Here is a 25,680-nt window from a genome sequence, read left to right as displayed (position 1 = left end):
AGCAACACATAAAAAGTAGTACACACACACACCTTTTTCGAATGCATGGAAATATATCTGAGGGAGATTTTACATCAAAGCAACAAGTGACAGGTGACTGACACGTGTTGCTTGGGAACGAGCCAATCTGCAGTACCGTTTCACACCATACTGTGACGCAACCCTGCATTTTATTGGTGAAATCCACAAGTAGCACATGTCGCCTCTCGCTTTGATGTGTATGTCTCCATGGGAAATTACTGTTTCACATCTTCAGTCTATTTCAGAAAAAGAAAAGACAAAGTTACATTGACTGGCGCTGGCTGGACTCCCGTCAAGTCCAGTGTGGCTATCGTATTACTGTGCATGTGCAGTGAAGACTGTGACCGTTGGGAGTTTATTACTGGTCACTAGCAGAGGGATGGAAACTCAGATTTCAGTTAACTAGAGCAACAAACAAAGCTAGCAGGAGTATGCATCCCTATCAGTCAATACCTGGCACCTAAATTTTCAACTTTTTCAATTTTTTCTTTTTTCATTGTTTGAGTTCGCGTATGGAAATTTCCATTACCTTTTTTTTGTAAAGTAACGAGTGTAGTATGTGTTTTTTTTAATGTTTGTATGTTTTCTATATCATGTGTATCATTAAATCAGAATAATAACATGCCATTATATATTTTCGCACTGTTGCTAGCCAAATTTTAAAATCTGTAGTGATACGGTAGAGTTGGTAATACAGTGCTCTTCACAGCCAAGTCGCCTGTTGTGAGAGGATGTCTGCTGGCAAACTAGATGCAACATCCACGTAACTGGAACCACTAGCTATGTATTGAAATAAGCTCATACAATTACATTGACAGTTACAAATAAAATGATCACATACCTTGTTACAAGAGGTGTTAGAAATGTTGTTCTCCTGCTTCTACACATTTATGGTATCTTTTTAGGAAAATTTCACTAACGCATCAGTTCCTTTTTTGAAATTGCTTAATTTCCTCTCCTGATATTTTCTTTGAATTCTTCTGATGTATGACTTCAGGTTTAAAAGCTTGGTAGCTCACCATGCAGACGTCATGGAAACGTCTGTTTCTTGTGCGAGGCACCGGAGGGATTTTTGAGGAGTATGTTCCAGTCATACTCCAACATTGTCTACTTTCTCCTCAATAAGCACATGCCGTTTCACTCTTCACTTCTTATCAAGAACAGACCCTGTTTTCCTAAATTTGTTCACAAGTTTTGGAACACTGTCTCTGTGTGGAACAGAAACGTCTGGGAATTCTGCTGCAAAACTCTTTCTAACAACCCTACAAGAATGAAGTAAGAGTCGTACATAAAAATTTGTTGTTTTAAATTGTACGCATTGTTAGACCAAAAACTCAATATGCTCACCAAGGCAGAATTTATTTTATTTTAAAAACAAACTAAACGTTACGTTTCAACCTTCTAGCAAGGTCTTCTTCAGACTCTGTACCAACTCAACTCATAAAAGGACTTAAGTTGAATGGGAAGAAGATGAGAATGTTTAGCTTAGACGTGAAAAGTATGTTCCCAAGCATCAAGAGGGAACACATTTTGGACATTGTTAGAAAGAGAATGGGCCAAGAAATTATAGGAGAATGGAACAGTGAAAGGGTAGTGAAGGAGCTGGAAACCATTTGGAGTAACGGTTACAGTAAAATGAGGGATAAAATAATGTTAATGAGTGAAGGACTGAATATAGGTTCTAGCCCAGCATTGGCTGAATTGGTTATGAATGAATGGGAAAAGAAAGTGGTCGAAAAAGGAGGTGACGAAATAATTCTGTTTTGCAGATATATGGACAATTGTTTTGGCATATGGAAGGGCACAAAGAGGCTGGTCGACATATTTGCCAAAGAAATACAAGATGAAGAAAGAGGGATATTGCTGGAACTCAAAATAGAAGAAGACAAGCTATCTAGATATATTGATGAAAAGGAAGAGAGGACAAGAAATTGAAACCGCTTGGTATCAGAAGAAGTGTGCAGCAGGGGTATTCTGCCACAAAAGAAGTGATGTAAGTGAGGTGACGAAAATAAATTTTATAAAGAATATGGAGGACAGAATCAAGAAAATATGCATGAAAGAATGTGAAAAAGGAGGCAAAATAAATAGCCAATGGAAACAGCTGGAAAAGAATGGCTAGACTGGACATAAACAGAAGAAGGATGAAAATTGGCAGGGGAGAAGAGGAAGAGAAAGGAAAAGAGGTGGTGTGGCATAAGGAGTGTGGGGAAGACCGCAGAAAAGATATGCAAAGTGCTTAGGAAAGCGGGCATTGAAACTTACAGGAAGGGAGGATGAAGCATCTTAAGAATAGAAAAGAATGCAAAGAAGAAAAAGGAAAACAGAGAAGAGGAAGAGGAAAGTATTATCTACGAAGTGAAGTGTAAAGAATGTCAGAGTGTGTACATAGGAGAAACGAAAAAGAGGCTGAAAGACAGGTTGAAACAACATAGGGATGATGTACGACTTGAGAGAGAGAAATGCTATATTTAAGCACACGAGAGAAACAGGACATGACAGAGTTGGATGAGGCTAAGCAGATATTAAGGGAGAAGAGAATACTAGTGAGAAAATGGAAGGAGGCCAAGGAAGTAGAGAAGAAAGGAGAAGAAGACACAATGAACTGGAATGGGGGACTGAAGTTAAACAAAGAATGGAAGAAGGTGTTAGAAAGAGTGGAAAGGACAAGAGCATGAGATAAGGAGTCCAACCACTTTCCAGATGAAAAGAAATGTTTATCTAAATCGCCTGTCAGGTGAAACAACAGTTGACAGGAGAAGGCCACCTGCTGGAACACCTGGAAAGGAATGTTTCAGATAAACAACTTTCTAATATTCTTGTGTCTGGAGGGGAGTGATTTTTGTGTATATATATATATATATATATATATATATATATATATATATATATATATATATATATATATATATATATATCTTCCTGTTTTGTACCTTATTTCATTTGTATTTGGTAAAGAGTCTGAAGAAGACCTTGCTAGAAGGTTGAAACGTAACGTTTAGTTTATGTTTTAAAATAAAATAAATTCTGTCTTGGTCAGCATATTGAGTTTTTGGTTATCATGGAAACAAGGCTTAATTGTGTTAGCATTATTAGACTGCAGAAAGGCACCAGTAATACGTAAACTAACACAAAACAGTCTAAAACACTTGGTAGTACCTTAACACTTCACAAACATCAGCTATCTGGATACTGAAGCACAGAGAGAAGGAGGGTATGCCAAGGTCAGCATGAAGTTGTGACTCTAAATGCCGGCAGATGTGCTCTTACTGCCCGGCACACTAGCTGCCACTCATGGGCGCCGACTTGTCAAAATTATTGGGGGGGCCCCTCTGTCACTGAAATAAATTGATGAATGACTCACTCCCTCCCTTTTGTAAGTTTTGGCCTCGGTGTTTGGAATCTCATAAAAGCCCATGAATTTCTCAAGAATATCAAAATTTTTATTCACAGCTCGAATGCATAATATTAATTGTCCACGGATGGATATGTCACAAGTTTCGTCAACCATAATAGCAAAATATTCCCGACTTTTAATATCTGCTACCATGGAGCGCAAAACAGATCTCCCAAATATATCAATGATCTTGTTCTGAATGTCATGTGAGAGCCATTTGTAGCCCGAACGTCCCATCCACTACCCTAGTTCATGGACATTGTCTTTTAAAACTCTTTTTAGTAAAAATTTTAACAATACTCATAATTACATACTTAGTATATAGTAATAAGTCATGTGTTTTGCTGTCTCTGGTCATAGCCCCCCAAAGTTGATGGAACATTTCAAATGTGTATTTAAAGTTAAGTTCATGTGGCACAATTCAGAGTAAACTTTACAAGAGAAGCAAAATATTACATTAGATCCTCTTAAGCAAACTTATTTGGGGGGCTCTGCCCCCACATCGTTAACATTGGGGGAGCTCGAGCCCCCCAAAGCCCCATGGAGTCAGCGCCTATGCTGCCACTCCATGGGGGAACTGGACTGTGAAAAGCACTGGTACCATTAATCGATTCTGTTCTTAACTTTTTCCTGGCTATACCTCATTACGCAATTTTTCAACACCACATCTCCTGTCCTTTCTAAACTTAGACTACTTATCAGCGCCATCTACTGAATAATTTTAGGTATCTTGACAAAACTGTCAATGGCAAAATTCATTGCAACACGCTCCTCCAGGAGTTCCACTTTTGAGTGCCTATGCGCACAACATGCAACACAAATATATTTTACCTAAAAAAAAGCCTAGACTGGAAATTCAAAAAGAGATCGCTCTTCCACAAACTTCCCACTCAATATAACGACCTCCCATCAAGTGCTGATGTATTTTCCACAGAGTATGCCTTTCAGTCAACCATCAGAACATATGTTGCCAAATAATATTTAATTGTGCTATCTTGACTTATTTATATTAAACTCTTGTTTAATTTTGTTATTTTTATTTTTGTTCTTTTCATTGTTACTGATTTCAGCGTAAAATGGCTACGTGCTGTATCTGAAATTTTCTCAATAAATAAATTTAGTGATTGTACATTCAGCAAGTTTTATTTTGATGGCATTCTAGACAAAGCAATCCCGATCATTCATAAACATTACTTCATTCATTCCCCTCCCCCTGCTAGTATGTTTACATCCTTTAAAGTAATAATTGTGCCTTATTACACATTGAAATCACAGTTACTTATACGAATGAGGTTCGAAAAGTGCCCCTTCATGGTCGGATTTTAAGAAAATTATGTATGTCCGCAGACCTGCCCCCTCCCCCTTTTCCTGTTGTGGAGAATCACGTTTACCTTGTTAATAAGGAAAATGTAATGTAAAGAACATACATGCAGCACTTAAATTCTTAGTAATATCAAGTATTATTATGCTTCCCAAAAATCCACGATCAGTACTTCAAACACTTAAGTATGTAAAGCATACTTAATTCTAGTTTTTCTACAGATTTGTAATACTTTTGATTGCCAATCTGTGCCATAGAGAAACCTCCACAATTGGATTAATGGAGAAATTTAGAATAAATATATGTTAATTTTGAAGAGGACAAGGAATTACAACAAGCTCGAAACTGAAAGTCTATGAAACATGCGAGCTTTTTAAGGCAGAGACGAAAAGACCCACCACAACATCCACCCACTGCCTTTCCATCTATTTTCTGAAACTTAAACTTTCATGAGGAATCATAGAAGAATGTATGATTTCCATAGTTATTTCTTATTCCGAGCCCTGTGTTTCCCATCTTTATATTTACAAACCATTCACAAAGGATACATGCATACATTCCACTTCCATGATAACCACATACATTAGCTACTTATACTTGTTCACAAGATGAATATGTAACATCAATTATACATTGAAAGAAAATTAAAAATAAGTTACTTCTACATAAATCTTCAAATATTTACAGTTGATAAAATTGTAATTATTCACATTTAACTGCAACACAAATTATTTATCACTGAATAATTTACAGAGGGTAGTAAATATTGTATTCTCAATATCTACATAATATAATTCTTTAAGCAGGAAATCTTTTGGTCAATAGTTTTTGTTTGTAATTCTGTCTCCATTGTCAATTTCATCTGCCACATAATTATGCACACTTCTTTTAGAATCAACAGCCATTTTGTTTTGTCAGCATGCCTCTCTTTCATTGTCTACTCACTCTTTCCATGAACCACAGACAAACTGGAACATTTTGGAATCAATTTCAACCGCAGAAGGTTCTCCAGTGGTAATCTCAATGCAACCACTGAGTCTTCATGAAGGTTTTCTACCATCATGCCTTTGTTAATAGAAAATTCACTTTTGACACTTGCATTTCCGTATGAAAGAAGAGTAAAATTTTCAATACCTTCTTAAGTTCCTCAAATTCACCATTGTTACCAATCAAATTGTAGTAGAAAGTGTCCAACCTATCTGATTGCATGTTGAATCTTTCAAAATTAACCTGCTATTCCCTCTCAGGTACCCGGTTTCCTTTGCAGTACATGGTGAAATGTGTTTTTCCTATGGCTGAGCCAATACTGATGCCCATGTTATGGTATTGACATTGGAAAGTATCAGTTTGAATTCATCTACTGATACGAGCCAATACTTTTCCAGGATATTGGTCTGCAAAAATGCCACGCGACACTTTGCCAGTCTAATTATCCTGGAAATTATGCAAAATTCAAACTTCCTTTTTGTTTTGCAGCAATTTTGCATGAAGAACTGTGTTTTGTGATTACATAACATCTACTTTAATATTTATTCTAATGTAATTCTTGAATATTGTAAAGCAAATTTCTTGGTAAACTGATGCATGTAATTGGAGAATAATATTTACACACCAACACTGATCAATATTTTGAACAAATTTTATTTATTGCAAATTTCAAGTATCGGTATTGGTATCAGTGGAAATTGGTAAGAGTATTGGTATCATGTCAAAGTAGTATCGAGCCAGCCTGTTTCTCATAAGTAGGGCTCGGAAGTTGAAGACCTATAAATTGCCAATAAAAAGACCTATAAAAAGACCTAAAAATATAAAAAAAATGGATCTAAAAATGGAAAAAAAGGACGTATAAATGTGATCTAAATTAATTAGTAACTTCAGTTTTAATTACATATTTAATGAATAAAAAAATACAAAATTTTGGTGGTATGGAACACACAGTGCGAAGAAACTATATGAATGAAATGCATCTTCTTTCAGACATTATATATTTTTTAGATTAACATAATTTGAAAAATCATATTTGAAGAATCATATTTGCGACCTTCCAGACAAGTTATGGTTAAAGGACCTTGTACAATACCTCCTTCAGTCGTCCAAAAATGTCTTTCTCTCGTTTCTGGGATGGTTCAAATATATTTATTTATTTATTTTTCTTTACTACAGAAATGATGTTTAAGAGGTGATGAAGTGATGATGATTCGAATTGAGAATGGGCTCAATTGAGGTAGTCGAAAGAAGGTGAAGTTGCAAAAAAAGCCGTTAAGACCTAAAAAAAGGCTAAAAAAGGACCAATAAGCCAAAAAATGCCGAAAAGGAAGAAAAAGGACAAATAAAACCCATCTTTTTGTGGCCTACAATGACCCAAAATGAACATATATTATGTTGGGCCTCGTCTTTGGACACTAGGAAAAAAAAAAGATTTTTCCTCAACTTCCGAGCTCTACTCATAAGAGTTCTTGAAAGTACATAATGTACATGACTTTCATTCAGACTTTGATTAGCAAAGATTTCTCTTGGAATCAAACAGGAAAGACTTCACATAAATCTACACCTCATGGTACTTCTTTCAAGGATTTTCGTACACATAGCTGCCAGAAACCTTGTGCATTGTAGCAAGCACTCCTGCTGTTGTCTCTCATTAGTTGCACTACAACTCAAGAATTTCTTTGCAGAAAACCCATATCCACTTTAAGACCACTGTACACTTCGTATCATACCCTTAGGTATGAGGGGTATTATTGAGAATGTAGCTCACTTAATCATTCATCCTTGATGGTGGAGCAACTAGCTGCTCATTGTGAGCTCGATGGTAAGGAGCTAGAGGTACTAAAGTAATAAGATACACTAACCAAGAACTAAAAATGGCAAACAATTAACACATTTGAATTTTAAAACCTTCGAACCTGAATCATACATGGTAAGGGCATTGGTCAGAAGTAGCAAGCTACTTGTAGCATCGCTACTGTAGCTAGCTACAAAATTTGTAGCGGTAGCTGTAGCGACGCTACATTTTGAAAATTGTAGTTGTAGCGGTAGCGAAGCTACAAAATTCCTGTAGTTGTAGCAAAAATTTCGATACAGCTACATTTTTTCTCAGCATTTTGAGGTGAATTTTGAATGTGGCAACAGCGTCAGAAAAAATCGACAGTAACCCTTAATTTTGCAGGGGGTTCATAAAGACAGTCTATTACATGGAGATACAGATTATCTGGATTGTAGGTTATTGATATCTGCGTAATTCATTTAATTAGTATCTGAATAATTCAGATATCCAGATAACTAACTGACATATATGAATATATTCCTGCTAACAGCTATGTTTTTTTAGCTGCATCGTTATTTTGGGGAGAAACATGCCTCGTTTGCTGCACCACTGGAGAAAAGTGCCTCATTTGCATCACCCCCAGAACAAATCCTGTGGATATTCATGGTGTAAGAGACACCAAAATGTCATTAATTGCTGTGTAAGACACAACTTGCAGTCCAAAAACGAGCGATGGATTCTCCACTGCACTGACAAAGGAATAGTGCCAGCAATAAATGGCTCAGTACGTAAACAGCATTGATCATCGTCAGTATATAGGATCTCACCAGCAAGAAATTATTGTTACATGAATATTATTGTTACATGAATGATAGAGTTTCTGGAATTAGAATTACTTTCGTGATAGTATTTGTTCACAAATTTTAAAATTACAATACGTTTAGAACACTCAGGTTTACACAACAGTTTCCTCAATAATTTTATCATATTGCAAAAAGTATGTACGAGTTATTGACTTTCCTGCATAAATGACAATTTTCTTTAGTTAATATACATAGTTTTCAAATTTATGTATTTCTCCTACTTTTGCGTCACTTTTCTGTAACTTTTGCTAATCATGGCATCATCATCATCATCCTTTGCAGCTTCCTGCCTCTGGCTGGGTCGGCATAGAAGTCAAACCTCTCCATTTTTTTCCTGGTCTTCCACCACTCCTCTCTTTCCACGGTGTTCCAATCTTGACCTCTTCTCCTAACACTCTCCGCTATCTGCTCTTTCCACCGACATCTTGGTCTCCACCTTGATCTTATTCCCACTCCTTGTGCATTGTAAGCTCTTACTGGTAGTCTTTCTGCATCCATCCTCTTCATGTGTCCGAACCATCTCATCTGTGCCTGATCTATTCTGTCCTGAAGCTTCACTACACCCACTGTCTGTCGTATCTCCTCATTTCTTATTCTATCCCTTCTAGTCTTCCTCACAAGACTCCTTAAAAATTTAATCTCCACTGAATGCATATTTTCTTTGTCTCTCTATGTCATTGTCCAAGTCTCTGCTCCATATGTAATTATTGTCACATAGTATGTGTTATATATAACCTTCTTGCATTTTATAGGTACATCCCTGTCCCATATTCATCTTTAGTGTTGCCCACGGGACGAGACGGGACAGGCTTTTAAAAATTCAAGACGAGACGAGATTGATCATGTGTCCCGAGACAAACGAATATTTTCGAGACAAGACAGCATTTCACAGCATTTCCACAAGACGAGACAGGCCAAATTCGAATCCTTTGATATAGTCCGCAACCTATTTGTCCTCTTCTGTTTACCTCCTCTTCTATTCTTCAACTTCTCTCAATCATGACAATGAGTATGAATGGTTTATTTAATTATTCTCTTATCTATAGTCGCTTTCTGCCACTTTCGGCTAATTGTGAGAACGAGGAAGAATGATGAATGATGAGCAGTGTGGGGAATGGAGGATCTCATCCTCCCAACTTGGCGTCTTTCCTAGTTTTTTTGTTTTGAGTCCATTTTATGCATAGATAAGCTGATCGAGACTGGATCCTAACCACTATGTACCTCCGTTGGGTATCGAACCTGGGGCCCCTTTTGTAGTCAAAGGGCTCCACGTACTTTTCATTCAAAATGCTGACTTCATATCAGTCTATAAAAAATTAAATATTTATTCTCAAAAAAATAAGTTGATGTGAACATAAAAAACTTAATCCTACCAAATTTTATTTGTATATAGTTGTAATAATTAATTTGGGTAACACCCTAATTGCAATATTCATATATCAAATTTGAATTGATATGCCACTTGCATAGGTATGGTATTCTCAAAAACTATAGTAAAAATAAGTAACTGAAGTAACACTGCTATCAAAATTATCGAATGACTGGAATCATGATAACAAATAACAGAATCTATTTACCAGTAGTAGGGGATTTTTTAATACCCATATCATTTTTTTATGCAGAAGTAGCGCAAAAAGTAGCGAAGTAGCGAGTAGCAAACAGGAGTAGCGTAGCAAGCTACTTTTTGGAAGAGTAGCTGTAGCTGTAGCGAAGCTACTTTTAAAATGTAGCGTTCTGATCACTGGGTAAGGGTAGGCTAATTACCTGTCTAACGTGAACTCTGATGATGAAATTGAAATGAAGTTATAGAACGAAGTGTAAGCCTGTACTGAAGGCTTGCTTGGCAAGCTAAGTCAGTAACACTGACTTTGCAGACCAAAACCAAAGAGCGCTGTTCACTATCCCAAGCCAATCCGAAGAGTGTTCTTCTACCTTTCTCCTCTATTCCTCTACCAGTGGAGACTTGCTCCACTCCGATTAGTCAAGTTTTGACTTCCTATATCTTAGTAAAATTACAACCTGTTTACCTGTGAGCAGAACTCCAGGAAGTCTCTTTACACTTGATTCTGCATATTTGACATGCCTAAGAAGAGCAACTGGCTGGTAGAATAAGTGAACGACCGTTGGTCAGATTGAAGCTTTGAAGCTTCTGGAAAATGTACAGGCTTACGCTTTGTTACGACTTGTCTTTCATCATTTACTTCCACTCTCAACAGTTTGAGTGTGATATCAGAAAAAATATAAATATGCTGACCAAGGCAGTAATTTATTTTATTAAAAACATAAACTAAACGTAACGTTTCAACCTTCTAGCAAGGTCTTCATCAGACTCTGTATCAAGTACAAAAGTAACAAGATACACAAGAAGGGCATTATATATACACAAACTTCACTCCCTCCAGACTATTAGAAAGTTGTTAGGAACTTTCTAGCAGGTGGCTTTCACTTTCCAACTGTACTTTCACCTAAAAGGCTAAACATAATTACTTTCATATAGAATGTGAAGAGATATTCATATAGAATATCTCACGCTCTTTTTCCTTCATTTTTCTCCCTTCTCCTCTCCTCTTTCTCTCTTGTCCTTTCCACTCTTTCTAACACTTTCTTCCATTCTTTGTTTAACTTCAGTCCCCCATTCCAGTTCATTGTGTCTTCTTCACCTTTCTTCTCTATTTCCTTGGCTTCCTTCCATTTTCTCACTAACATTCTCTTCTCCCTTCCTATCTGCTTAGCCTCATCCCACTCTATGTCATGTCCTGTTTCTCTCGTGTGTTTAAATATCGCATTTCTCTCTCTCTTAAGTCGTACATCATCCCTATGTTGTTTCAACCTATCTTTCAGTCTCTTTTTTGTTTCTCCTATGTACACACACTGACATTCTTTACATTTTACTTCGTAGATAATCCCTTCCTCTTCCTCTTCTCTGTTTTCCTTTTTCTTGTTTGCATTCTTCGCTATTCCTAAGATGCTTCTTCCTCCCTTCCTGTAAGTTTTAATGCCCGCTTTCCTAAGCACTTTGCATATCTTTTCCGTGGTCTTCCCCATACTCCTTATTCCAAACCTTCTCTCTTTTTCTTTCTCTTCATCTTTTTCTTTCTCTTCATCTTTTTCTTTCTCTTCCAATTCTCCCCTTCCTCTTTTCTTCCTTCTTCTGTTTATGTCTAGTCTATCCTGCTTCTCATAGCCATTCTTTTCCAGCTGTTTCCATAGGCTATTTATTTTGCCTTCTTTTTCACATTCCTTCGTGCATATTTTCGTTATTCTGTCCTCCATATTCTTTATGAAATTTCTTTTTGTCACCTCACTTACATCACTTCTTTTGTGGCAGAAAACCCCTGCTGCACACTTCTTCTGATGCCAAGCGGTTTCAATTTCTTCTCCTCTCTTCCTTTTCATCAATATATCAAGGTAGCTTAACTTGCCTTCTTCTTCTATTTCAAGTTCCAATAAAATCCCTCTTTCTTCATATTGTATTTCTTTGGCAAAAATGTCGACCTGCCTCTTTGTTCCCTTCCATATGCCAAAACAATCGTCCACATATCTGCAAAACAGAATTATTTTGTCACCTCCTTTTTCTATCACTTTCTTTTCCCATTCATTCATAACCAATTCAGCCAATGCTGGGCTTAGGCTAGAACATATATTCAGTCCTTCATTCATTAACATTATTTTATCTCCCATTATACTGTACTTGATACAGAGTCTGATGAAGACCTTGCTAGAAGGTTGAAACGTTACGTTTAGTTTATGTTTTTAATAAAATAAATTACTGCCTTGGTCAGCATATTTATATTTTTTCATAATCATGGAAACAAGGCTTCATGGTGTTATAATTGGACATTTTCCAAGGCTGATGAGGAAAATTAACAACTGGAAGGACTTGAAGAGGAAAGAAATACACAAAGACGAACAAGAGAAGTTTCTGAGAAAATGTTTGGAGAGAGGCACAGCGCCTAAAGGATTAAAAATAAGTAAGAAGGGAGTGGTTTGCAATACCAGGAGATGGAAGATATTGGTTCAGAAAATGGAAAAAGAACTGATATGGAATGAAATAAGGGCAAGACGAAAGGAGATAAAAATAATAAAGGAGAACCTCAAAAGAATTGAAAAAGCTATTGAAGATGGTCTCACCATTTTTACGAGAGAATATACATTTTACGAAATGAAAAGCTGGCAGGAGAAATTTAGAGAGAAAATAAAAATAAAGTTGAAGAAGAAAGGAGAGGGACTAGGATGGAAAGAAGAAAGGGGAGAAGAGGAAGAAGAAGAGGATACCAGAAGAAGAGTTGTGGTAATAGGGAACGTAGACTTATCAAAAGAAGAGGAAGCTTTTTTAAAACCAGGTAGAGGTTTCAAAGTTAAAGAAAGAAATGTAGATTATGAGGAAGTTATATATGACATTGAAGAAGCAGTACTCCACATAAAAGAAGAACCAGCTAGAGACAGGATTAGAAGAAGAACAGCAGCCATACTGAAGAAAGAAATGGGAAAACAAATAAAAGTAGATAATTTGAGTCAGAAAGAAAGGGAAGGTATGAAGAAAATCAAGAAAAGAAATGATGTGGTGATAGAGCAGGCAGATAATAGAGGAGCAATTGTGGTGATGGAAAGAGAATGGTACGAGAGGAAGTTTGAAGACCTAAAAGAAAACGGATATGAGGATATTTGTGGAACAGAAGAAGAACAAACTATAAAAGAAAGGGTCATACAAGACTGTAGGAGGAGTGGATTCAAGAAATGCATAAAGGAGACAGGAAGACTACCAAGCTTGAAAGGCTTTCCAAAGATACACAAAGAGGAGATAAAGTTAAGACCAGTAATGAATTGCAGAAACAATATTTTGGAACCCTTGGAAAAGAAATTAAAGAAAGTTATTGAAGTGTTAGTAACACAGTAAGAAAGCAGAGCAGTTAAGAACAGTGAGCAAGTAGTAGACCTCATAAAAGGTCTTAAGTTAAATGAGATGAAGTCGACAATGTTTAGCTTAGATGTAAAAAGTATGTTCCCAAGCATCAAGAGGGGACACGTTTTGGACATTATTAAAAAGATAATGGGAAAGGAAATTATAGGAGAATGGGATAGTGAAAGGGTAGTGAAGGCGCTGGAAACCATTTGGAATAACGGTTACAGTATAATGGGAGATAAAATAATGTTAATGAATGAAGGACTGAATATAGGTTCTAGCCTAAGCCCAGCATTGGCTGAATTGGTTATGAATGAATGGGAAAAGAAAGTGATAGGAAAAGGAGGTGACAAAATAATTCTGTTTTGCAGATATGTGGACGATTGTTTTGGCATATGGAAGGGAACAAAGAGGCAGGTCGACATTTTTGCCAAAGAAATACAATATGAAGAAAGATGGATTTTATTGGAACTTGAAATAGAAGAAGAAGGCAAGTTAAGCTACCTTGATATATTGATGAAAAGGAAGAGAGGAGAAGAAATTGAAACCGCTTGGCATCAGAAGAAGTGTGCAGCAGGGGTTTTCTGCCACAAAAGAAGTGATGTAAGTGAGGTGACAAAAAGAAATTTCATAAAGAATATGGAGGACAGAATAACGAAAATATGCACGAAGGAATGTGAAAAAGAAGGCAAAATAAATAGCCTATGGAAACAGCTGGAAAAGAATGGCTATGAGAAGCAGGATAGACTAGACATAAACAGAAGAAGGAAGAAAAGAGGAAGGGGAGAATTGGAAGAGAAAGAAAAAGATGAAGAGAAAGAAAAAGAGAGAAGGTTTGGAATAAGGAGTATGGGGAAGACCACGGAAAAGATATGCAAAGTGCTTAGGAAAGCGGGCATTAAAACTTACAGGAAGGGAGGAAGAAGCATCTTAGGAATAGCGAAGAATGCAAACAAGAAAAAGGAAAACAGAGAAGAGGAAGAGGAAGGGATTATCTACGAAGTAAAATGTAAAGAATGTCAGTGTGTGTACATAGGAGAAACAAAAAAGAGACTGAAAGATAGGTTGAAACAACATAGGGATGATGTACGACTTAAGAGAGAGAGAAATGCGATATTTAAACACACGAGAGAAACAGGACATGACATAGAGTGGGATGAGGCTAAGCAGATAGGAAGGGAGAAGAGAATGTTAGTGAGAAAATGGAAGGAAGCCAAGGAAATAGAGAAGAAAGGTGAAGAAGACACAATGAACTGGAATGGGGGACTGAAGTTAAACAAAGAATGGAAGAAAGTGTTAGAAAGAGTGGAAAGGACAAGAGAGAAAGAGGAGAGGAGAAGGGAGAAAAATGAAGGAAAAAGAGCGTGAGATATTCTATATGAATATCTCTTCACATTCTATATGAAAGTAATTATGTTTAGCCTTTTAGGTGAAAGTACAGTTGGAAAGTGAAAGCCACCTGCTAGAAAGTTCCTAACAACTTTCTAATAGTCTGGAGGGAGTGAAGTTTGTGTATATATAATGCCCTTCTTGTGTATCTTGTTACTTTTGTACTTGATACAGAGTCTGATGAAGACCTTGCTAGAAGGTTGAAACGTTATGTTTAGTTTATGTTTTTAATAAAATAAATTACTGCCTTGGTCAGCATATTTATATTTTTTCATAATCATGGAAACAAGGCTTCATGGTGTTATAATTGTGATATCAGCTTTTACTAGAACATTTTAACAAACTTCCTCATAAGTTCACGAAGCAATTCTTCACATTGAACTGACAAAAATGGTGCTAATGGTTCTGACAATGAACTTTCTGAGAAAACGTTCAATATCTTCAGCTACAACACAAAATAAATGCTAATTTTGGTAAAGTCAATGGATCATTAACTGCTTGTTGAACATCCCCAGTTTCTACATACTTAGGAAGATAATTTTTGTAGTTCCAAGTATTTTTTGATATGTGGCAATAAGTCAATTGGACACTGAGCAACCTCATCTAATTTGGCAAAATTTCTTAGGAAACATGTGCGCATGAAAAAAGTCTGTTTGCCGAACATGATTTTCTTTTAAAAGTCTGTAGATACTCTTCATCATTCATAAACATCATCATCACCATCATTTGCCATTTCCTGCCTTTGGCTGGGTTGGCATAGGGGTCAAGTCTCTCCACTTTTTTCTGGTCTTCCACCACTCCTCTCTTTTCACGGTGTTCCAATCTTGTCCCATTTTCCTAACACTCTCCGTTACCTGCTCTTTCCACTAACATATTGGTCTCCCCTTTGGCCTTATTCCCACTCCTTGTACATCATATGTTCTTCAAAAGTTCATTAATATTCCCACCAGTTAGAGTGAGTCCTGTTTCGAATGATTCATGAATAATGTGTAAACCCATGTGCAAGACCTTGGGGCTTTCATCATTGGTTTCGATTTCAGAAGCCAAATTATGAAGAAATTTCCAGTTCTCAAAAGGTCCATCCATGGAAACTTGGATTATTATGGATAATGGTAGACCTTTAATAGATCTTCAGCAGTACAGTGGCCAAGAAACATGGAATTCAAGTACCTAGTTGACACCTGGTTACAGGTGGTGTTCAAAAATGAATTAGTAAACCCATTTGATCTTGCTGAATTACATGATTGTTTACTTACTCAGCACTTCAAATAACTGTGACTTCAAGTGTAATGCCAAACCATACACAACAATATATCATGTCTTTGTTCAACCTATTGAAAACTTTTGAGCTATTTCATTATCAGAATTCAGGAAACATAACTTAAATATGAAATCAAAGCCACTGCAGGAATTGAATGAAAAATGTCCCAAGACTATTTTTATAGCCCATTTGGATCTCAGCACCTGCTACTTCTTTAATTACATACTGAGAGAGAATACTTGGCTTTGGTGCTTCTGGGTTCCCATTTACAGGAGTACTGCTTGTACAGGCACTGGATACTAGTGTAACGAGTGCACTCACGATCCCCGAAATGACGTGTCAATCATACCCCGGCACGGGGCCAAACGTCGTTATGTGTACGGGAGACCGGTCGTGACTCTCGGTCCAGGTTTTCAAGTTCGGTACTGAGACGGTCGTTTATTGTCATAGTATTGCGAGGCGGAGATTAATACCTTGAAATGTTACACTGTTTTGTTTACCTTTGATATGTAGATTCGAACAATCATAAAACACTAATAGCATAATATCTGGTACCTGAAAAACGTCAAATAACAACACTGACGAACGGTAAAAAAGTGAATATATATTGTAACAACAAAAAATATTGCAATCAACAACTGTTTACAAAACCTCCTCACTCTCACAACATTCACGCTATCTCTCTTTCACACACATGAGGTATTTTTACATGTGAAGTATGGATACAAATCATGGATCTCATTAACATATCATTCCTTTTAATTTTTAAACCTTTATGTGAATTTAGGGCATTTGTCTGCCAGCTCCTGTGCTCTTTTAAATTAACTTAAGTGCCAGCCCTCGGAAAGCGGTTAACTAAGACAATTGGCTCGGCGTGGTTAAATCTTTCGTTCGAATGAACGTGTGCATCGAGTCGTAAGCACGACATATACAAGTTGCTCGGACGGGGGTATTACACACAAGCCTCTCTCGTCCAATGAGAACAACTACTCAATTACATAGTGATGCAAAAACTTAATTGGCTCCAGCTGCCGGAATACACTAATCAATCGTCGGCGCGAGCAAAAATTACCTTAAAAACCACTATGCAACAAATAATACTATTTCACGCACACGACCTTGCAATAAAAACAACTACGCTTTCCACAATTAAAAGGACTCATCAGTCAACTATCGACAAATTAAATGGCGCGACGGGGCGGTCGGTTACACAAAAAATGGAGCACACTTTGACAATTTACACTAAATATTAAAGAAATGAAATGGAGCTTCTAACGCTGAATGCAGACAATTAAATTAGCACATCTGAACATGAAATAACTCTTTTTTATAACAATACCAAAATTATCAGACGCGGGAATTAGGTTTAGTTTTTTCCTGAGTAACTTTGCGAATAAGTGAGACTTCGGCGTTAACAGTACGGTGTTGATTCTAACGACGCACGTTTACATGTACATGAGACCCTCTGAAGTATACTGTACCAGACTCTGCTACATGGCGTGGTCATTCATCTCTCCTGGACGCGGGACTTGCACACGGTTCCTTTGTGGCGGAATTGTCCTCCGAGGTCGATCGCGACGAAGAATAATTGCGACGATCTGGTGTACTTGCACCTCCTTAGTACTTCGGGCGTTCCTCTTGCCACTAGCGTCGGATGTACGTGGTCACGCGCCGGTTCGGAATCTCTCTGGTGACTGGCTTCGATTCGGCGTCGTTCTGGAAGCGTCGTTCTGGAGTCGTCCTTCAATCTCTCCCTCTGGCTTCGATCGGCGTCGTTCTGAAGACGTCCTTCGGGCTTTGGTTGGTGTCGTTCTGAAAACGTCCTTCGGGCTTTGGTTGGGACGTCGATCTGAAAGCGTCCTTCGGGCTTTGGGCAGTGTTTGGTTTTGGCGTCGTCTGACTGGCTTCGGCGTCGTTGCAGGCGTCAGGGAAGCGACGCCCCCCTTCTCTATCTTCTTTAGCCCTCCATCCTTATGTAGTCCACGCTTGGCAAAAACAAATCACCGCGTAATCTTCACCAAAATAAGGCGCACACTGGTAACTCCCTATCTGCAAGTCGCTCACAGTACGTAAGGAAACAAAGTTCACGGACACAAAGCAATGATCACGCGAGAGTGTAGCGCGGAGATGCTCTCTCTATGAAATCCGGATAAAAACTGTCTCTGGAATGGTAGCACCGCGTATTTATAAGAGAATCAAATTCGTCCGTTGGGAATGACGCTAAGGTGGCTTCGCTTCCCTTTCTGAGGGGGTGGAAATGACCTCTCTCCATTGTCTTGAAACGCGGTCAAGTGCGCGTCGTCGATCCTTGCAGACTTGAGCCCCAGCTGGCATTCCTGGTCATCCGTGAACATGGGTTCGAACGCCTGCTGCGACTCAAGCTCGGTAGCGGCGAAAATATTCCTTTCGTATCTCCGTGTCGGTGCAAATATGTCATGTCCTAAGCCGAAAAGACAGTTCCGCTGTCACTCAAGAAAGACCCGTTCCCAGCTCCCGACGTCTGCCTCGGATACAAGTTTATCCACAAAATAAAATACCTCACACTTTTATATTTGAACATAAGATGAATCAATAAACATAAATAATTTTTATCGAACTGCGTTTTACATGTCACTAGATACCGTGACATCTCGCCCTCCTTCCGATCAAAAAATTCTGTAGGCGTATAAAATTTTTTACTACTCAGGGGCATGAAATTTTGACTACAAATTTTTTAACACCCTGTACAAGAAAAGTAAACCAGTTCGATAACATAAAACACATGATATAAATGATACCTCCAATTTACATAATAAATATACATTTTATACACTCTCAATAATTTACACAAGAATAGGATAACTGTACCTCACATCCTGATCAGAATTCAAACCAAAGACTCGCTCGTGCTTTTATATCGCGCTAACCACTCTTGGCGCTTTTCGTCGGAGCAGTTCCACCTTTTGCATTTCTCTGCAAAAATACGGCCCGTCGTACATGAACAACGGCTTCTTGATCTTTCCCTTCACTTGCATAGAGCGTGGAAAGTGCGTTAGGAAGGCTTCCCTAAACGCCGAGTACGAATGAAAGTGTCTTTCATTCTGATCCAGCCAGTTCTTTGCTCGACCTTGCATCCAGCCTTTCAGTACAAGCAATCGCTCTCCATCCGTCAGTCCTAACTCCCGGGCTGTTGCTACGAATTCCTCGACGAGGGCAGACGGCGATATCCGGTCGTCCCCGGAGAACTTCTTGAAGTTTTTCTTACATTCGGACGGGTACAAAGCTCTCGCCGACGGTGGTTTAGACCATATGTCGTCCCGGCTTGAAGTTTGGGCTTCGAACGGTCGCGACGATGGAAGATGTAGTCTCGATTCCACTTCGCTTCCTCGGTTGACACCTGTAGTCGGCCTTGCGTCACTCGCGCTTCTTGAAGGCGAAGGAACTTCAGCTGGCTGCGATGACGTCATAGCTGCCGGCTCTCGCGGTGATCCCGGAACGTCGGCTACGTTCAATTGTTGCAGTTTTTCCTCGATTCCCTTTATCTTCTCGGAATTCCCTTCCGCTGGGTTCGCTGCTCGCCGCACTTGTCGCTCGGGGGCATCGTTGCTCCGATTGCAGGCCGACTCCAGCTGTGCACATTGCTGGCCGATGTGTTGCAAAGCTCCTTCCTGCTCACTTACGCTCTGCGCCAGTGTTGCCACCTTGGCTTCCTGTTCATTGACGCGAGCGTCGGTCCTGGCGATCCTGGATTCGATTCGAGCCTCGGATTCTTGGATCGTCTGAAGGAGTTGTTGCTTTATTTCTTCTCCGGAGGCGCGAACCGTCCCTTGGAGGCGTTCTTCCATCCCTCGTACGTCGGTCTGCATCCCTTGCACCTCAGCCTGCAATCCCTGGATGTTGGTTTGGACTCTGGTTTCCAATCCCTGGATGTTGGTCTGGACCCCTTGCATTTCAGCCTGCAACCCCTGGATGTTCGTCTGGACCTCGGTCTGCAATCTGGTTTCCATTTCTTGCATGTTGGCTTGCAACCTCTCGGAGTCGGTACGCATCCCTTGGAGCATCTGGAGGATAAGCTGAAATTGGTTGGCACCACTGCCACTTCCTACGTCATCTTGTTCCTTGCTGTGGTCGCTGTCCGCACGTGACGATGTACCCCCTTGGGCACTTGGTATCTCCCTTTCCATTTCCAACGGGCCCTTGCACTGGGGACAAGCCGGTCTGGCCCCCTCGCTGTCGATTTCGAAATCAGCAAATTCCTTTCCACAAGCCTCGCAAACCATCATGACGTCACTCTTGTTCAAACAGTCTATACGACGATTTCTTAATCTCATGAAGGCCTTTCGTTAATTATCTGCTCAATCTTCTGTCGCACTTTGGAACAGTTACGCAAACTTACGCGAGCTCACACAAAATGTGAATTACAAATCGATACATAAAAAGAAAAAGGAGGTCCGTCAGAAATCCCTTATCCCGCAACTCAGCCTGATGCCATAAATTACGCCAAAAACCAAAAAAAATGCACAAAAAGTACATGAAAATGCCCTATGCAGCTGCCCTTGCTGCTTTCGCCGAAAAAAATATCTGCCCTATTGTTACCAATTATGCCCAATAACGTGTCCTTACACGTGAACCTACAACAAATACATGGAAATAACCCTCGAAATACAGAGCAAAAACACAAAAATAACCAGGAACCTAACACAAGAATTTTATGCATGACGTATACACAATGAAATTTCTACCGCTCTCGCAACCTGGTTTTCCTGGAAAGGAATGACAAAAGTTGCCGTCCCATGTTCGCGGCGCCAAATGTAACGAGTGCACTCACGATCCCCGAAATGACGTGTCAATCATACCCCGGCACGGGGCCAAACGTCGTTATGTGTACGGGAGACCGGTCGTGACTCTCGGTCCAGGTTTTCAAGTTCGGTACTGAGACGGTCGTTTATTGTCATAGTATTGCGAGGCGGAGATTAATACCTTGAAATGTTACACTGTTTTGTTTACCTTTGATATGTAGATTCGAACAATCATAAAACACTAATAGCATAATATCTGGTACCTGAAAAACGTCAAATAACAACACTGACGAACGGTAAAAAAGTGAATATATATTGTAACAACAAAAAATATTGCAATCAACAACTGTTTACAAAACCTCCTCACTCTCACAACATTCACGCTATCTCTCTTTCACACACATGAGGTATTTTTACATGTGAAGTATGGATACAAATCATGGATCTCATTAACATATCATTCCTTTTAATTTTTAAACCTTTATGTGAATTTAGGGCATTTGTCTGCCAGCTCCTGTGCTCTTTTAAATTAACTTAAGTGCCAGCCCTCGGAAAGCGGTTAACTAAGACAATTGGCTCGGCGTGGTTAAATCTTTCGTTCGAATGAACGTGTGCATCGAGTCGTAAGCACGACATATACAAGTTGCTCGGACGGGGGTATTACACACAAGCCTCTCTCGTCCAATGAGAACAACTACTCAATTACATAGTGATGCAAAAACTTAATTGGCTCCAGCTGCCGGAATACACTAATCAATCGTCGGCGCGAGCAAAAATTACCTTAAAAACCACTATGCAACAAATAATACTATTTCACGCACACGACCTTGCAATAAAAACAACTACGCTTTCCACAATTAAAAGGACTCATCAGTCAACTATCGACAAATTAAATGGCGCGACGGGGCGGTCGGTTACACAAAAAATGGAGCACACTTTGACAATTTACACTAAATATTAAAGAAATGAAATGGAGCTTCTAACGCTGAATGCAGACAATTAAATTAGCACATCTGAACATGAAATAACTCTTTTTTATAACAATACCAAAATTATCAGACGCGGGAATTAGGTTTAGTTTTTTCCTGAGTAACTTTGCGAATAAGTGAGACTTCGGCGTTAACAGTACGGTGTTGATTCTAACGACGCACGTTTACATGTACATGAGACCCTCTGAAGTATACTGTACCAGACTCTGCTACATGGCGTGGTCATTCATCTCTCCTGGACGCGGGACTTGCACACGGTTCCTTTGTGGCGGAATTGTCCTCCGAGGTCGATCGCGACGAAGAATAATTGCGACGATCTGGTGTACTTGCACCTCCTTAGTACTTCGGGCGTTCCTCTTGCCACTAGCGTCGGATGTACGTGGTCACGCGCCGGTTCGGAATCTCTCTGGTGACTGGCTTCGATTCGGCGTCGTTCTGGAAGCGTCGTTCTGGAGTCGTCCTTCAATCTCTCCCTCTGGCTTCGATCGGCGTCGTTCTGAAGACGTCCTTCGGGCTTTGGTTGGTGTCGTTCTGAAAACGTCCTTCGGGCTTTGGTTGGGACGTCGATCTGAAAGCGTCCTTCGGGCTTTGGGCAGTGTTTGGTTTTGGCGTCGTCTGACTGGCTTCGGCGTCGTTGCAGGCGTCAGGGAAGCGACGCCCCCCTTCTCTATCTTCTTTAGCCCTCCATCCTTATGTAGTCCACGCTTGGCAAAAACAAATCACCGCGTAATCTTCACCAAAATAAGGCGCACACTGGTAACTCCCTATCTGCAAGTCGCTCACAGTACGTAAGGAAACAAAGTTCACGGACACAAAGCAATGATCACGCGAGAGTGTAGCGCGGAGATGCTCTCTCTATGAAATCCGGATAAAAACTGTCTCTGGAATGGTAGCACCGCGTATTTATAAGAGAATCAAATTCGTCCGTTGGGAATGACGCTAAGGTGGCTTCGCTTCCCTTTCTGAGGGGGTGGAAATGACCTCTCTCCATTGTCTTGAAACGCGGTCAAGTGCGCGTCGTCGATCCTTGCAGACTTGAGCCCCAGCTGGCATTCCTGGTCATCCGTGAACATGGGTTCGAACGCCTGCTGCGACTCAAGCTCGGTAGCGGCGAAAATATTCCTTTCGTATCTCCGTGTCGGTGCAAATATGTCATGTCCTAAGCCGAAAAGACAGTTCCGCTGTCACTCAAGAAAGACCCGTTCCCAGCTCCCGACGTCTGCCTCGGATACAAGTTTATCCACAAAATAAAATACCTCACACTTTTATATTTGAACATAAGATGAATCAATAAACATAAATAATTTTTATCGAACTGCGTTTTACATGTCACTAGATACCGTGACACTAGTACACAGTGGTGATTTTGTCTTTGACATTACTCTTTGTTCATTCTTCAACTGTTTTCTCTTCTTATAGGATGCACTTTTTCAATGGCTGATCACTGACATTTTGTTCCATAAAATACACAATAGGCTTTATAGGGGTTATGAGACACTTCTCTGAGACAGTCAGCCCAGACTGGATTCAGTTTGCAATCCATCCACTCCACGTTAAACACTGTTCTTTTTACATCCAGGCATTCAAAATTTAATCTGAAAAGAACAGCAAAGTATAAAATTAGTTTTAATAAGCTCAAACACTATGGGGAAAAAATGTACTTTTGAGCTGAAGTAACATTAACATTACTTGACAGGATGTCTCCTCAGGGTACCTTAGACAATTCCTAGATAAAAAATATATTTTCCTAATATATTCTATATAATTCTTTCATTACAAACACATCATATATCCACACTCTGCTGGCCTCCATGACAGAGTGCTTACCACAGCACTATGATGCCAGGGGTCCCAGGCTCGAATCCGTGCCTAGGCATGGGTGTTCTTTGTGAGTGTCACTTCATCAATTTCATCATATCATCAATCATCCCCATCTTCACAATTAGGCAAAAAAGTGGCAGAATGGCAAAGTAAAATAAAACAAATCAATCAATCAAATACTATTTTAACTATCTTCTCACAGAATCTGCTCATCTGCGCAGTCAAAGGCATAACTTAGCAGGGGTAAGGGGGCCCCCAATTTTCAGGTTTAATAAAATTTACAAGTTAGGTGTCCTGAGGAGCAAAGTAATAGAGAGTAATATTTGTGATTTCGCAAATGTCACAGTTATTTAGCAAACAATCCTGGATGCTGTTTTTATTGGATGGAAAACTTTTCGAATCTTTTCCCCCAAACTTAAGCCCCAGGTTTGATTCTAACCCCTCAAAATTATGCCCCAGGTTTGATTCTAACCCCTCAAAATTATGCCCCAAGTCTGATTCTGCCCCCTCAAAATTAGGTCCAGTTTGATTCTGAACTACAAAATTAGGCTGAGTTTGATTTTGCCCCCTCAAAATTAGGCCCCAAATATGATTCTGCCCCCTCGAAATTAGGCCCCAAATCTGATTCTGCAACCTCAAAATTAATCCCAAGTATAATTCTGCCCCTCAAAATTAGGCCCAAGTTTAATTCTGCTCTTTCAAAATTAGGCCCAAGTTTAATTCTGCTCTTTCAAACTTAGGCCCAAGTTTAATTCTGCTCTTTCAAACTTAGGCCCAAGTTTAATTCTGCTCTTTCAAAATTAGGCCCAAGTTTAATTCTGCTCTCAAAATTAGGCCCAAGTTTAATTCTTCCCTCTGAAAATTAGGCCCAGTTTGATTCTGTCCCCTCATAATTAGGCCCAAATTACGGCCATGTGTGCAGTAGACTCTGTCTGTGCTGTGGCCTCATTTGCTAATCTGTGCCTGACTTAGCATCATCATTAATGCACTTGACACTGATTGCATTCATAGTGAACACTACAGATCTTACCTTTGTGTATGACCTGAACTCACCTCTTATTTACCATTCATCATAGGTGTTGATGAAGATTCGTCCTTTCCTCTGTCCACATGAAAAAAAACATGTCGCACAAACAAGCAATATTCAATTTCTTCTCCTATGCATCAATTCGTTACAGACATGCTGGAAAGACATGCACATATGTATATCGAAGTAAGAAATGAAAAAAATTGCACCTACCTTATTCCAGCTATGGCCTCTATCTTCCATCTGGATCATGGTTCCCTCCATTAGTTCCGGAATGAGTGGATGAGCTGTGAGGACGTCCCCACCAATACACGCGCTGCTGTATGCCTGGTGCCAGGTGAGGCAGAGCAGACCCCGTCACCAGCCACTCCCGAGCTTCAAATATCGAGAACTTACTACAACGGTCCTTTCTAGGACAATCGGCAAATTACGGTTTGTGGCCTAAATGCATAATGTAGACATGGTAGCTGCAAGGAGAACACAGTACATTTATTGTGCAAAATGGATGGAAAAGTAAAGAGACATGGTACTTACCTTATCTCAGTCTTACCTTACCTCCAGATATTCATTGACATGGGCTGCACTCTTGATTCATCTGCTCATACGTGCTGTAGAATGTTCTGTACTGTGCCCTGATCTGCAGCAATGTCACTTTCCTGCGCTGTGGACACATTTGCCATCTAAAATTAAGGAAATTTAATCAAATTTGTTAAGAATTCAGGAATGTTGTCTAATATTGTTACAAAACACATTGTACTTTGATCAATCAAGTCAAATTTGACAGGCATGTATGTACCTATACTCTGTCCAAGGTGTCTGGAGCAACCATTTGGTATAACACTGGCGAAATATGATTTGTACATTGCTCCAATTCTTTAGTCTCTAAAACAGATTCTAAATGGAAAATATCTCCACATTTTTCATCGGTTGTTCCAATACACCCAAATAATAATAATAATAATAATAAATTCTTTATTTCCGTAGACCCATATCCATGGGTGTGGAAAACGTCATACAATACTAAATATTACAAATGGAGTAAGATTACAATAAAAAGAACAAAATGCAAACACAAAAATACAAATAAATCATATCCCTGTATCCTGGTTGTTATACTTGTTAGGAAACATTTCAACATGTTGGTTG

General features: G+C 39.3%; 1 protein-coding gene across 1 annotated transcript in view; it reads right to left on the bottom strand.

Moving 5' to 3' along the window:
* The window catches only part of stan (Protocadherin-like wing polarity protein stan), a 501,606-nt gene extending 476,394 nt beyond the window's left edge, over nt 1-25,212 (bottom strand). Inside the window, exon 1 of the mRNA XM_083112512.1 lies at nt 25,090-25,212. Coding sequence (XP_082968638.1) covers nt 25,090-25,109 — 20 coding nt within the window. The 5' untranslated portion in view covers nt 25,110-25,212. The remainder of the gene's footprint in view (nt 1-25,089) is intronic.
* Between the last annotated feature and the right edge of the window lie 468 nt (nt 25,213-25,680).

The sequence above is a fragment of the Lepisma saccharinum genome, chromosome 26 (genome assembly GCF_977018435.1).
Source record: "Lepisma saccharinum chromosome 26, izLepSacc3.1, whole genome shotgun sequence".
Lineage (NCBI taxonomy): Eukaryota > Metazoa > Arthropoda > Insecta > Zygentoma > Lepismatidae > Lepisma > Lepisma saccharinum.
This window is presented reverse-complemented; position numbering and strand designations above follow the sequence as displayed.